This window comes from Nannospalax galili, unplaced genomic scaffold (genome assembly GCF_000622305.1).
Source record: "Nannospalax galili isolate Female #2095 unplaced genomic scaffold, S.galili_v1.0 scaffold553, whole genome shotgun sequence".
Taxonomy (NCBI): domain Eukaryota; kingdom Metazoa; phylum Chordata; class Mammalia; order Rodentia; family Spalacidae; genus Nannospalax; species Nannospalax galili.
The window spans coordinates 4,743,797-4,759,838 of NW_008336313.1; the positions used below are offsets into that span (position 1 = coordinate 4,743,797).

General features: G+C 40.3%; 1 protein-coding gene across 3 annotated transcripts in view; it reads right to left on the reverse strand.

Annotated features, from left to right (window-relative positions):
* Cachd1 (cache domain containing 1) overlaps positions 1 to 16,042 on the reverse strand; it is a 229,200-nt gene that overhangs the window by 141,144 nt on the left and 72,014 nt on the right. For all 3 annotated transcript variants that reach the window (XM_008831067.2, XM_029562505.1, XM_029562506.1), the window contains exon 2: positions 2,008 to 2,070. In XM_008831067.2, coding sequence (XP_008829289.2) covers positions 2,008 to 2,070 — 63 coding nt within the window. The remainder of the gene's footprint in view (positions 1 to 2,007; positions 2,071 to 16,042) is intronic.

Consider the following 16,042-nt stretch of genomic DNA (forward strand, 5'->3'; position numbering starts at 1 on the left):
CAGAACAGACTGGGGACTTCTCTCTCAGTTCAATTTTTGAGATGGAAACAGTTTGGCAGAGTCCTGTCAGATTAAGATTAGATAACATACATTTGTGCCAAACTGAGTTTTGAAAACTTACTTGCCTATTTAATAGTCATGAGAGTACAGGTGACTTATTTTACCTTTGGGGGTCTCAGTTGCCTCATGTCTGGTAGGCTAATCTGTTCTTGAAGGTTATTGGCAAACACCATGGATTAATATATTGAAATGGCCTCTCAGCTGGGGTCTGCAAGTGCTCAATCAGTTGCTATAATTTCTAACTATTATCTAAGGCTTTCAAACTTGTTGATAGCTAGTTAAGTAAAGCAATAGAGGTTTAAGAATACAAAACAGCTGCATATTTGGAAACAGGTCAAGTAAGCACCTGTATCTGTTACTTCAAGGAACGAGCCAAAACTGATCTCCCAAGATCAGTTTCTTTAAAATGTTATCAAGCAGCCATTGTCTCCCAGAAAGTTTCCTCCAACAAACACAGTTGTGTAGAAATTTAGCCCATAACAACTCCTCTAGATTTAATGATTCTAAAGTGGCTTCTAGCTCTCAGGAATAAACATCTTCAGGAATTAAGGAGAAAAGGCAAGTGCTCGCCCTTTGTTTTCAGCAATACGTAAACAAAAAAAAATGATATATGCCTCACCACTTTAAAGTTAACCTGCCCTCAAACCACTAAAAATGTCAATGTCTATAAACAGGAAATGCTGAACTTTAGGTTAAAGCACAGTAATTTATTGTAAATAAATAACTATCCTATAAATAATGTCACCTTAATGCAAAGCCCTTTCTTCTTGGAAAGCACTTTTGAAACTCAGATCAGGTCAAGCTGTCTCCATGAATACAAAAACAACAGGAACTCAAAGAGTTCTCTTTATGCATTTTATTTGTCTTTTTATCTCATGCAAGCCCTCTGCCACACTCTGGTTTTTAGTTTGGTTCTGTTTCTCACTGAAGTTTCAACCCTGGTTTCAAATTACTAGTTGCCGGTCACATGCTGTAATGAAGGTGGTAGATGAGCTGAAATTAAAACCGCCTCTTTTTCTAACCCTCTTCTTCTCAAGAGTCTGCTAATTATTTATGACCAAGTTCACCAGCACTGTGTTTTAACTTAGGATGTAGTCCACTTGAAGCCAGCTATAAATAAATAGAATCTGGCCTTTAAACACCTTGACTGCAGTGTACTGAAAAAGAGCAAAGAGGGCTGGAGGGATGGCTCAGTGGTTAAGAGCACTGGCTGCTCTTTCAGAGGACCAGAGTTCCATTCCCAGCACCCACATGGTGGCTAACAACCATCCGAAACTCCAGTCCCAGGGCTCTGACGCCTTCTTCTGACCTCTGCAGGCATTGCACAATACGGGCACACTTACACACAGGCAGGCACATTCATACACATTCATATACATAAAATAAGAATAATAAAATATAAAAAAGAAATAAAAGGAAAGAAAAAGAAGAGCACAAAGAAACATCATGCAGTAGCTGTCTCTATGCCAGAACCTTCCACAGAGATGGCTTCAATTTGTTCTCAGTTAATCTGGTATCACTTCATTCTCACAACCTTGTAAGTCAGATACTAGGATTCTCTTATTTAAGGTTGAGAAACTACAGATCAAAAAAGGGGAAACTGTTTACCATGGCCAAAGAGCACATACAAATACCAGAAGGCAGTGTCTGATCCCATTTTCTGCATTAGATGAAATGTATTCTGAAACTTTTAGGTTTGGAAAGTTCCAAAATGCTCAAAAGAAAAAGAGAATGCTTCCCGATATATCATGAAGAGCAGTGAACCATCTACACAGTTTCAATGGTTTCTTTGCACCTGAAATGTGAGGATGTCACCATTACACAGGAGATGGAACAGTAGGAAGAGAGAATAATAAGCAACATCTACTGGAGGCTACTGAGGAGTGAGGGGCCCCGGGGAAGCCAAGACAAAGCCGCAGGGTAGAGTGCTCACAAGTAGCTTTTTACCTGCTGAACTTCTCCTTCTCCATTCGAGATTTTCTCCGTGTATACCAAGGAGTTGAATATCCGCTGCAATGACAAAGAAAATGAGCGTTAGGTTTTCGAAGAGTCACTTTCTATGTGTGTGAATAATTTGTTGCATGCGACGCAAAATAGAATCAAGTAGGAAAAAATTTAATTAAAATACAGTGATTTTACAGAAAGAAAATCAAATATCAGCCAAAGTCAATCGTGCTTATTTATAGAACCATTACCCAGGCACTTCTACAGTGAAATAAACCAGGTGTTACACTATATTTCTCATTTTCAAAAATACATTTAATTATAGATTTCCGGAGCCCATGCCATTTTATCCGACTGCCATAATCTGACAAAGTTGTGTTTCTCATTTAAATCCTGCACTCCCTGAATGCTGTAATTGTTTACAGACACTAAAATCTAACACAGTAAAACTCTTTGAAAAGAATTCTTTCCATATTCTCTCATGTCCTACCCAGCCAGTACCTACATACATTATCTATCACCTTCATTACTCAAGCATCCCCTCAGGACAGTAATACAAAGGAGCTCGCCAACTACGTGTGGCCTTAAGGGAAGATTCAGCTCTTTCATGCCAGGAAACACAGTGGCCTTGCCATGATACTAAGCCAAGCTGCGACACACCAACACAGGAATTCCTCCACAGGTCCCTGCCTAGCCTAGCTCACACCTACTCTTTCACACACTGCTTGAAGTTAAAGTGTCTCTGTAGACTTAGGACCTGACCAAATCATATCCTAACTGAGTAATCACAAGATACCATGCACTCTCCAGATGAGTAAGAAGTCAGACTTGGAGATGTCAGCCAAATTTTTGTTCCTCCTTTCTATCCCGCTGCCAAGCATTTGTCAGGATCTGGGAAAATGTCCCAGACAGCCTAACGCACCTGTGTGGCTGCGGTAAGAAAGACAGGTGCCAAGCTCCATCAAGCACAGTAGAACTGAAACAGAATGCAAATGAAGGAAGACCACACTGCTGGGGTTTGGCAGGGGCAGGAGCAGGAGCAGAGGGCGGAGAAGCACAAACACAGGAAGGGCTGTAGGGAAGGCGATGGAGCTATAGCTTGGGAAATTATGATTACAAATTACCACCATGCCTCCTACCATTCTCCAGTGTACCACATTCTTTCATTCATTCAGTGGATGCTGTGAGCCCCCCTCCTTTATTTCTTTAAAATGGCCATAGGGGTGTTTTATTTTTATAATTTTTTGTTGTCATTTACTGTGTATGTGCATTTATGTCCATGCTTGCTATAGAGTATATGTAGAGATTCAAGGACAACTTTTGGGATTTGATTCTCTCCTTCTTCTACGTGGGTACCGAGGACCAAACTCAGATCTTCAGGCTTGGCAGCAGGTCTTACCAACCCAGAAATTACCTATTTCTAGTAGTGCTTATAATAAAAACATCATTGGTTAAAATGTACTGAGTGCTTACTATGGAGTGAGCGTCTAAGCTTGCTATCTCTAACATCTTTTTGTTGTTGTTGTTTACTTGCTTCTGTCCTTGGGTTGGTTGTTTGTTTCTCGAGACAGGGTTATCACTGTGTATCACAGAACTCACCAGGTTAGTCTGACTCACAGTTCTCTTGCCCTGGGTCTCTTCAGTGTTCTATTACATTTGGCTTATAAAATACCTTTCTGACAGTCACAGTAATACTTTCATACACAGATGCAGAAATGCAGTGCAATGCTCATGGAACCTCTTATACCTATCTTTTAAAATATTTTTTAAATGACTGTAATTCTTCTAAAGATGAAAACCTAAGACCCTGGCAGGTTTAAAAACTTGACCAAAATCACTTAGCAAGGCTAAAGTTTAAAGCCAGGCAATATGGCTACAGAGCTGACACTCCTAACTCTGTCTTATAAGGATTTGCTAGCTGGTTAAGTCTTAGATAACATATTTGTTACCAAGACATAATATGCCTTGAACTTAACTAGCAGTAAATCCTAACTAGAACTGATATGTATTTATAGCCTTTATTAATTTATGTCATTCCATTTTTCTTTTTTGCACACATCAATTCATACATTTGATTACAGGGTTCTTTCTGTTCCCGATATCACTGGTGGTATTTTATGATCAAGGGGCGTCAGGATTCTGAATCCTGAAACACATCTCATTTTAGAAAGAGAATTATGGGGTTGGGAGTGTGGCTCAGTGACAGAGCGTCTTCCTAGCATGAGCCTAAGGTTTTATCCCAAGTAGTAGATTGGGGGGAGCAAACAGACGGAAGGAGAGAGTGAGGCAGGCCAGATGGAAAAGGAATTATGAACCTACAGCTCTCCACTTTCACAACTCTGACTTCCCAGTCTCCCAAGGTTAGGCCGCCGTCATTGCCCACCAGAGTCCCAGAATACGGTCTATGCATTTATATAATTAGATTTTCAAAAAATATTCATCTTATTTTGATTAAAAATTAACTGCACTAACGTGGTGAATCCAGATCTTTATGAATGTAATCTGATTACCCTATCACTGCAATGGTATTCATGGGCACAGCCTCCCTCCTGAGAAGGTAGTTACCTGGAGGTGACTGAGGAAGGAGTTCTGGGAGACTCCAGGGAAGATAACCAGATCCACAGTGCTCAAGCCAACACGTGCCAATGGCCAAATGGGGTGCTTCCTTCTTTTCTTAAGAGGAAAGTGAATTATTCAATAGTTTCTTAAATAGTTTAAAGAGTATCAGGAATGAGATTGCTTTAATTCCTATCGTACTGAGGATATTAACGTAATGGGGGCTAATATTTTTATGTAGTCCATTCTGTGGCTTGCAAACATTTCTGTACATCTGTATCTTAAAAATGGGGGGTTAAAAAATTTAAAACAACAAAAAGGTTCTGGATGTGTGTAGTAGTGATTCAGTAGACTCTATTTTGAATATACCCCTTCTAAATCACCCAAACACTGAAAAGATGATCATGGAAGATTAGGGTTACCATCAAAGCAGACAGTTTTGTCCCCAGGTTGCAGTGCTGGGGGCACGGTTAAGAACTATAGTGAGCGGCCAGTAGAATTTTAGACAAGTTACAGTACAAGGTTAAAAGGTTGGTTTCTGTGTGCAAAAAATTACAAGATTCAGAGTCAATTTCCACCATGTTCTAAGACAGCTATATTCAGCTCCCCAAAACTTAGAATTTTTATAATTTACAATTTCACCTGAATTTTCACATTTAATCTTCACAACTGAATATGTAGGCAAGTCAGATATCAGAATCTGCATTACACAGATTCAAAACACTAAAGCCTAAAAGTTAGAAAATACAACCTAAGGAAAAAGGTGGAGTGTTGAGGCCTGAACCTAGGTCTTAAGTCAAACAAGGACATTGCTTTTATCTGAACTATTAAACTTATTCACATCACCTTTTTGTTCAAGATGGTCTAGGAATCTTATGTAGAATAAGTGGGGGAAGGGGTGGTTTGGGGTTTTCTGTTTTGTTTTAAGCAAGGTGTAATGTTTTAGGAACAAAGAGTCTTAGACTATTCTAAAAAATATTTTACGTATTATTTTTATTTTATGTATGAGTGTATTGCCTGCATGCATATAAGTACACCTGTGTCATGCAATGCATGTGGAGGTCAGAAGAGGGTGTCGAATCCCCTAGAATGGAGTTATGGACTGTTGTTAGTCATCATGTGGGTGCTGAGATTTGAACCCAGGTCTTCTGCAAGAGCAGTCAGTGCGTTCAACCATTGAGCCATCTCTCCAGCCCGTAGCTCCTTTATTTTTTATACTTTGCACTGCATGTGAAATTATAGAAGAAACAAAAGGTAGTTTTCTGTGTGAATGTGATGTGCTGTGTGTATGCATGGGAGTGTGAAGACAGGAATTCAAAATTATGGAAGCTAGCTGATATTTTGTTGGCCTTAAGGTAAATATTTTCTTTGGTTATTAGGGGGCTTGGAAAAATGGAAGTGGAAAAATGTTTCCCTAAAGCATGAACTTGATGAGCACTCCTGACAGTTCAGATCCTTCAGCCCTTTCTGATGATTTAAAGCTGGGAGTAGGGGGAGAACGGGAGGGGCCATCCTGCTGGGAGTGGGGGGAGGGAGAGGGGGGCCATCCTGCCTTCTACCCCAAACTGTCACTTTCCTTTAGCTCAGCTTCCTGGAGAACCAAAGGAATTCCAGAAATGCCACATCTTAATTTGAGCACAACCCAGGGGAGCCCAAATTCTCCGCAGCTTGCAAAGTCCCTGAAGTGAAGCAAAGACATTGCCCCGTATCTCTCACTATTCTTTCTTGTTCTGGAAAGTTCTCATCAGCTACTAAAAGCAAAAATATCCTTTAATAGTTATGGAGAGGTAATTATTTTTAAATAAAAATATTTCACTGAATACTTGTTATTGTTTAAATTTATTTCCATAATCAAAATAAAATAAACTTCTTATGCTCAAGGGATCTGCATTAATGCACACTTTGGAAAGCTGGTAGTATGTTCTAAAGTTAATCATATACATCTTATGACCTAGCAACTCCCATCTTTGATACACACCTACCAAAAACTTGGGTGTATACTTATGAAAAGCCAGGTAAAGAATGGACATAGCAACATTACTTATGACAGCTCAAGCCTGGAAAAAACTCATGTCTATCCAGAGCAAGATACTGAGTTGAGATACGGCAAGGGTATTCATTCACACCACCACAGAATACTCAGCAAGGAGGATGAGCACACAACATCAACATGCATCACTACATCAAAAACAACGTTGAACAAAAGAAGCCAGGCACTGGAATACATGAAGAGCAAGATCCATCACATCCAAGTTCAAAACAGGGACAACCGATCTGTCCTGTTAAAAGTTTAGATCAAGGCTGGAGAGATGGTTCAGCAGTGAAGAATACCAACTGTTCTAGCAGAGGACCCAGGTTTGTTTCCCAGCCACCCACACGACAGCTGACAACAGTCCATAACCACAGTTTCAGGGCATCCAATGCTCCCTTCTGTCTTCCCTGGGCATTGCAAGCATGTGGCACCCTTACATACATGCAGGAAAAACACTCATACACATAAAATAAGAATAAATAAATTTTTAAAATGTTTGAATTGTGGGTATTCTTCCTGGAGAATGAACAGAATAGGAAGATATAGAAGAGAAGCTTCTGGAATACTGATCTGGTATATAAACACACACACACACAAATATGCATACGCACATATATACATCCACACACTTTTTCATTTATTTATTTGTTTACTGTGTGTGTATCATGACGCACGTATGGTATGGAGGTCAGAGTACCTTGTGGGTCGTGAAAATCAAAGTCAGGTCATCAGGCTTTGCAGTAAGTGCCTTATTCACTGAGCCAATCTTGCCAGCCCCATGTTCTGGTTTGCTTTTTCTATTTATTTATTTATTTATTTATTTATTTATTTGAGACAGCGTCTTCCTGTATCTCCAGTGGGCTTGAAACTTGTCATATAGACCAGGCTGGCCTCAAACTCACAGAAAGTCACTTGCTTCTACCTCTGCCTCTGCCTCCTGAGGGCTAAGATTAAAAGGTATGGCCGGCCTCTTCTCTTTTCTAATATTTACTTTTAATTATATGTGTGTGGGGGGGTTATGTGTACATAAGTGCAGGTGCCTGTGATGCTAGAAGAGAGTGTCAGGTCCTCTGAAGCTGAAGTAACAGGTGGCTGTGAGCCACCCAATGTGAGTGCTGGGAATTGAACTCAGGACCTCTGCAAGAGAAGTAGGAGCTCTTAACCACTTAGCCATCTTTCCAATCCACCATGTTCTGATTTCTTTTAATTTTTAAAATTTATTTATTTTTATTTTATAAGTGTGAGTGTTTTGCTTACACGGATGTAAGTACAATGGATGTAAGTACACGGATGTAAGTGCAATGCCCTGGAGGTCAGAAGAGGGAGTTGGATCCCCTGAAATTAGAGTTACAGGTTGTTAACCACCATGTGGGTGCTAGGAACTGAACCTGGGTTCTTTTGAAGAGCAGTCAGTGCTTTTAAGCACTCAACCATCTCTCCAGTCCCATGTTCTGGTTTTCAATCTGAGTGTTGGTTACTGGATTTTTATCATGCTACACTCTTGCTTTTGGGGAAAAAATGCATATGTATGCAGATGTATGCATGTGTGTGGAGAGGCCAGAAGGCAACCTTGGATGCCAGCTTCAGGAACATCATCTACCTCTTTTTGAGATACGGCCATTCATTGGCCTGGAGCTCACCAATTAGGCTAGACTGTCTGGCCAGTGAGTCCCAGGGTCCTCCTGTAACTACCTTCCCAGTATGGGATTACAAACCTGCACCACCATGCCTGGCTTTTCATGTGGGTGCTGAGGATTGAACTCAGGTCGTTTGAGTTAAGTACTTTACTGACAGAGTCATCTCTTCACTCCTCAAGCTGTGCACATTTTTGGTGCTATAATTCAATAAATTTTCTCTCAGCATATATTCAAGCAGTCCCTTTGGAATATATTCAGCTCAAATGTTTTCAGATGTATTAAAGATGGTATTTAGAAAAGAAGGGGAATTTCCTGGACTTCTAAATATATAAACACAATGCCTCACCTGGATGAACCCAGGCCATCCCAACTAGAGTTGCCTCACAATTCATTGCTCAACTGCCCTAAGCCTTCTTTGAGGTTGCACATTAATTGATCCTGCATTCCTTAAGCATGCAGTAATTCTTAATTCTTTCGATTCTCACCCAATAGTACTATATAAAGTTAAATTTTCTTCAAGAGAAAAATTGTTTTTAAGTTGTATCCAACCTGGATGTTCCAAACATGTGACATAATTTCATACATGTGCCTTCTGCCTGTTCTGTTCTCCTTTCTCCCCGCCTAAAGGATGCTCAACAAAGTTTAGCAAAGTTAAAAAGTAAAGATTCACATAAAAGCAACCTTATATAGTTCCTTCTAACTCTTCTCTAAGAGGAGAAAAAGACAAATGTATCATTCTCATTCACATCCCCCAACTACAGCTAGTCCTTCCCCGCCCCCCACTCCCCACTCTGCTGATCCCCATTCCCAACACAAGGTCTCCTCCTTCAACCTTTCTATTTAATTAAGCCTGCCTAACAGATGGCAAGAGAATTTCAGTTTGTTGGAAGAGGAACAATTACACGGGTGTTTAATAAGATGGTCAGTCCAGACAGTGGGCCCCACCTTCACCCCACTAACAGCCCTACCAAATTTTAACAAGACATTTAAAGGAATGCTAGTACAGAATACCACAGTGAAAAAAATACCCCAACAAGCCTAATGAGATTCTATGGGTCTCCTTTCCTGATCCTTGTTAAGAAAATAAGGACAGAGTTTGGACTGAGTTTTGACTCCAGTGCTTATTCTCTTGCTGTTTTATGGGTCTCTGTGGCTAGCCCATATGGCTGGCAGTTCACTAACTGCTTCATCAGCTTGGACCTGTTGCTATGATTCTAGGGGTTACCGACAAACGGGAGGAAAATAAAGATCACCATTGTTACTTAGGCAAGTTGACCAATAGGAACCACTAAAGAGAAAGAACCATAACTTAAAAAAAAACTCCAAAATCATTGGAAAATGAATTAATGGTAATTTAATCGAGGCGTTTGGGAGAAATGATGTGCATGCATATCACATGAATAATCTTTTACCAGGTTTAGTTCCCTTCTATCCAGATGAGGCAGCGTCCGATTTTCACCAGACTATTTAACCTCACGCTGTTGCACATCTGGAAGTTCCAGGGGAAAAAACTTTCTCCGAAGAGGCTGATCATTTTGAGCTCTGAGGTCACAAGTCTGCTGCTGTAAATCAGTCATCTTTTAAATCTCTGAACTTGTTCATTCTGGACACAAATGGCTCAAAAACTAATTTTATGAGAGTACACTGGAAATAGGAAAACTTTCACTAATAGGAAAACTTGAGAGTAAACCAAATATCCAACAACGGGGACCAACTGAAAGCACAGCATGCAGCTATGAAGGTATGTTTATAATAATTGGTGTTATTGTTCCTATTTTATTTTTTATAATATTTTATTTATTATTTTATTTTATGTGTATGCATGTATTGCCTACATGTAAGTAAGTGCACCTGTGTCGTGCAATGCCCATGGAAAACAGAAGACGCTGTTGGATCCCCTGGAACTGTAGTTATGAATAGTTGTTAGCTGCCATGTGGGTGTTGGGATTCGAACTCAGGTCTTCTGCTAGAACAGTCAGTGTTCTTAACCACTGAGCCATCTCTCCAGCCCCTATTGTTCATATTTTAAAAGTAGCATTAAAAATAAATATTCTCAGCCAGGTGTGGTGGCACACACCTTTAATGCCAGCAGAGGCAGAGGCAGGTGGATCTCAGTGAGTTCAAGGCCAGCCTGGTCTACATAGCAAGTTCCAGGGCAGCTGGGGCTACAGGGAGACCCTGTCTCAGAAAGACCAAAAAATAAACAAATAAGTATTCTCTGTGTGTTGGTGTGCTACACACAATGTCTGGATGTATATGATAAGGAACTGGAATACATTCAGGTATTTTACAACACAACATTTCAAAATTCACAAATTTACCATAGCACTTCATGGTAATAAGAATAGACGATAGAAAACTAGTCAGGCGATTTAGAGCAAGAATCTTATGCAGAAGCTGAAAATTCCTTGGCTCTGTCCTGGCTGAAGACAAGGACTGTCCAGGTTCCTGCTCTGACTTCTTGCTACTTTTCTTCTCCTTTTTCACAACTTATATGAGCACCACTGATCAGAAGCTCTCTGTGAAGACCTGACAGAAACTGAGAGACACCTGGACCCTTCGTGGGTGGGCCGGCTGGACTGCCCATTCATCTCCATGTCTCATGTCTCACCCCAGTTTCTGCCATAAATCTATGAAAAGCCCTACAGCAGCTTGATGGCCACCTTTTCTTGGGACCTGCTCTATGCAGGAACTCCGGTGCTTCCTGTCTCTTAAATGCTTACCTATAATGCTTTAATAAAATTCCCTTCTAAACTCACTCTCCTGTTGTCAATGAAGTTCATGCTTAAGTTTGTGAGACAAAGGACCAGGAAGCCACTAGCTTGGGGTGGCTCTGGTGGCCATTGATTTATCCAGCACTGTAGACCCCAAGTTTTGCTCACCTGAGGTGGTTCAAAGGTCCCTACTTTTCCTGTGTCAATAGTAGTTACCGTTTCCTCATTTTATGGATAAGGAAACTGAGATTCTGAGAGGTTAACTTGCCTCAAACTGACCACTAGAAAGTATGTGGTCAAGCATGGCTGCAAAGCCAGCCTCATTCCAAACTTTGGGTATAGACCTCATCTACATAAAGATCACTTTAAAGTTGTGAACCTGAGACATTAACCAAAAGAAAATAGGGCTTGCCTGTGACCAATAAATTTAAGTATATTTTCTTTCCTCCCTCTCTCTCTCTCAAAATGGTGCACATATTTCCTTTGTAACAGATATGACAAAATATTTTTCAAAGATGTGCCAAACTCAAAGCAAGGTATGCAGTGAGATTCAACCAAGCCTCCCAAACAATCATCTGTACTGGGTTACCACCTCAAAAGCTTATGCAAGAGAAAATAAATAAATGCATGGACTTACATCTGATCCTTGCCATAAAAACTAGATCTTAAATACCAAAGTGCCTGGCAAGAACCCGAGCTATTCTAGTTTTATGACAAAGGGAAAAGCTTAGTTACTGAAAACTGTTGGAGGGAGAAGCTTACATTGAAGAATTTTAAACAAAACTAATGAGTGGCACAACAGATGACCTTGCACAAATCAAATTGTACTCCAACTACACGTGTCCCACCCCCACAGGACTTCCTTGTTTTGTTTCAAAGCTTCTATTAACACTCATGGCTAATGTTTTTGAATGGGGCTTAGGATCTGTCAGATACTGGTCACTTATATAAATTAACTCATGTAGTTCATCACAGTGAAGATGAATTTGCAGTGCATTCAGGACATTATGAATGTATTATGCACACCATTACAATGACTATTCTCTCGACGTTTTATCGTATTGCAGTTAATCTTTTCAAAATATTAAGACTATTTTCTTACCGGCAGTTATTCTGATAGTTGGAGATATGGGAGAGCAAAAACACCTTTGTAAATACCAACTCAATCAAACACCTCAGTAGAATTGGAAGGCAATGATAATTTCTCCCTTCCATACATTTCTGGAGCAGACTGTGTTACAATTAAAGTAATATGTTTCCGATAGAAAAATTGAAAATACTTGGAGAAAGAAATCTGGTTTTGACTGCCCAGGGAAAACCAATGCTGTTTATATTTTACTTCATTTCCTCCCAGACTTCTTGAGTTTCTAGCTCCAAACCTTGTTGTAATTCTTTAGAAATTAGTCTAGGCCATGACTCCTGGCCAGGCTGCATTACACATGACCGGCATAAATGAGCATGTGTGTACCCATTAATCTAGGTATTAAATCACACGGATCATTATTGTATTTGGGTTGTTTGGTCAACCAGCTAGCAAAAATAGGTATCTTTTTATCCTTATGATGCAAAACATTCCTCATTCACTCAAAAACCTGCTAGCTCTATGGATAGTCTACTAATGGAGTTTTTGTCCCTCAATTTGTGCACGCATGCACGCACCCACCAGCATTAGCACTGATGACAAAAATTATGAATTGCTATGTCTCATGGCCTTTCACTGTCACACCCTCAAACTGACATAAGCTCTGCATAGTAAAGTATGTGGTAAAGAATCACAAGTTGGTGACAAGTGTCACCTTTACAAAGAAAGGGCTGTCTGTTTGGGGCCACTCTATCCCTCAAAAGAAATTGCAGGGAAAAAGAAACAGCCTGTATCAGATTTAGCAAGGAAACTAACGCAATCATTTCAGCCAGCAAAGCTTCTAGTCTTGATCACTTGACTTCCTGTTGGAGTATTCAAAAACCAAAAAGATGGGTAAGCACTGCCCAGAGTGCAAGGACAAACACAACAAGCCAGAAACACTTCCTTCAATGCAATAAGGTCCCCAAGGGGTTACTGGGGATTTTGTTGTTGTTTTGGCTTTCAAAAGGGATAAAAGGGAAAATGGCAAGTAAAATCAGTTCCACATGTTGGAAAGATTCAGCCTGTGGCCAGTGCAACTTGATGTAAGTAATATTCATGACAATGTGCATGGCAGTCTCTCAGAATGGAAAGAGGAGTTGCCTAAATGCTCTGCAGATGGTGCCAAATCTCCACTCCCCTCACCCAGCTCCCCTAACCATACCCTCACCGCCTCATTAAGGTGTTTTTAGTTCACCTTGAAACAAACACAAATGTATTTAATATCTGCACATTTATTCTTGGTGGTGGCATTTTAATATTTCTATAAACCTTCGGTATTCAGTATTCTGTGTATTTTTAAAAAAGAGTGTGGTGGTGCATGTTTTAATCTCAGCACTCAGGAGGCAGAGGTAGGTGGATCTCTGTGAGTTCCAGGCCAGCCTGGTCTATACATAACGAGTTCCGGGCCAGCTGGGCCTAGAGGGAGACCCTGTCTCAAAATGATCGCCCCCCAAATGAAAAAGAAAACAAACAAACAAACATAAATGTTTAAGTCTCCATCAAGGGCAGTGAGAATGGAAAACTGAAATGCTAAACCTTCCAGACTTTAGCAACTGATGTTTAATAAGTCCTTTTTAAAGAGTCAGAAACCATACAAAAAATGGTCCCATGCCCTTAAGAGAGCTCACACACACACTGAGAACTTTACTTTTGAGGAGGAGGGACGGAGGGAGGAGAGGTGAACATGTCATAAGGACTCCAGCTTGGCACAGGCTCAGCATGCTGTCAGAGTTTACCAGAGGGGAAAACCGCTGAGGCAGCCTCTGAGGGTGGCCATGGGCTTGACTTTGAGGTAGGATTTAAATAGGAAAAGAGAAAAAGCTTAAAAGAGAGTGTTTCTAAGCATTTGTTGAGAGGGTCTGTCACATAGTAGGCATTCCTAAAGAAAATATTTACTAAGCCATTTCTTTGGGCCAGATACTGTTCCAAACCCTAGGGATGTAAGCATTTCCCTGTCTGTTTGCATTCTGAGTTCCAGGCCTCTTGGCATCAAGAAAGCTCTTCTAAAAAACTCACTGCGCATGGACCTGTGTACAAAGACTTGGACAGGACTTCAGGCCCTGGGAAAACTCATGTTCTAGAAAGAAGACCCAAGGCCAATGAGCAATGACACGTGTGGTAAGAAAAAGTCAAGTTCTACTGAAAGCTTTTGGAAAGGAAACCAAGCTAAATGGAAGAAAAAAGACTGAGCTATAATATAAGATTTTCAAGTCAGGGAGAAGAGCTGGAATTTATGCAAATGAATTGGCACTTACTAAGGTTTTTCAGTGGGCAAACTAATAAATGCGTGTTTGCCAAGAAATAAAGAGCTGTGAAAAGGATTTTAACTTGGGAGGGAAATGATGAAATCAAAAACTTTAAGAATCTTTACAGCTCACAAACATAGAGCTACTTTCCTCAGCTGAGCATAAGCCTTCTCATAAAGATGGATAGATGATAGATAGATGATAGAAGATAGCTAGATGATAGATAGGTAGATGATAGATAGATGACAGATAGATGATAGATAATAGATAGATAGATAGAGGGATAGATAGATAGATAGATAGATAGATAGATAGATAGATAGATGATAGATAGATGACAGATAGATGATAGATAGATAATAGATAGATAGATAGAGGGATAGATAGATAGATAGATGATAGATATAAGCAGTCCACTTAGAATCCCAGGGTTAGCACTCTCGGGGTCTGTGACAACTCCAGGAATCCAGGAACCAAATGAACTGGATCAACTGCTAGTGAGCTTCAAGGACTTGGACTTGAAGCTTGGACATGTCTCATGTTCCATAAGATTACTTGACCCTCTGAGGGACTGCTTTATTAGTTTTGCCATTCCTATAGTGTTTGCATGAGGATGTATATGGAAAGACACTGAGAAGTTGTTTATTATTTTTTCAAATAATGAAAAACAACTGTTTAAACAAAGTTGCAATGTTGTATTCTGGCATGAAAACTAAGTTTTGGGTTTTTTGTTTGTTTGTTTTAACATTTCTTTTGTTTTGCTTTTGGAGACGGGTCTTACCATGTAGCCTTGCCTAGCCTGGAACTCACTATGAAGACTAATTTGGCCTCAAATTCAAAGATCAGCCTACCTCTACCACTGGAGTACTGGGATTATAGGTGTACACATACCAGCACACCAGGTGCTGGTTTTTCTTTTAATTTTAAAATTCATTCTATTTATATATATTGTGTGTGTGTGTGCATGTGCATGCACTCGTGTGTGTGGAGGTCAAAGGATAACTTGGGAGTGTTGGTTCTCTCTTTCTGGCTTACGGGTCCCAGGGATCAAACTCGGGTCCTCAGGTTTGGTGCCAAATGTCCTAACCCACTGAGTCATTGCACAGGCCATGAATACTAGTTTTTGACATTTCATGTGATATTGTTTGGGCTGTTTTTCAAATGTTCATTAGTAGAATATCCAGGAGATAATTCTTATTTTTATTGAAATAGATGCTTTGGGCTGAGCATAGTGGCACACCCATGTAACCCCAGCACTTAGAAGGCTTGACCCAAGAGGATGGTGAGGTGAGGCCAGCCTGGTGTATAAAAGTGAGACTGTCTCAGAAGAACAGTAAGCATGCTTTTCCAACACAATCATTACTGATGGAAACTATCATGCAAAATTTATCACAAGACCTAAAAAACAATGTCATTTTATAACTCTGGTCAAACTAGTTCTATTGCCAGAGACAGTCAGGTAGTCAGTCTCCCTTGGCTGTTTCCAAAACGGGAAGCTAAGCGGAGTCAGTGGTGCACACCTGCAATTTCAGCACTTAGGAAGCTGAAGCAAGAAGATCTTGAGTTCATGATGTTATGGTTTGAATGAGAATGACCTCCATAGACTCCAAGTATTTGGATCTTTTGTCCCCAGTTGGTAGTGCTGATTTGGGAGGTCTCAGATGGTGTGGCTATGCTGGAGGAAGCAAGTCACTGGAGGTGGGCATTAAGCCTTGCTAGATCTCCAGTCA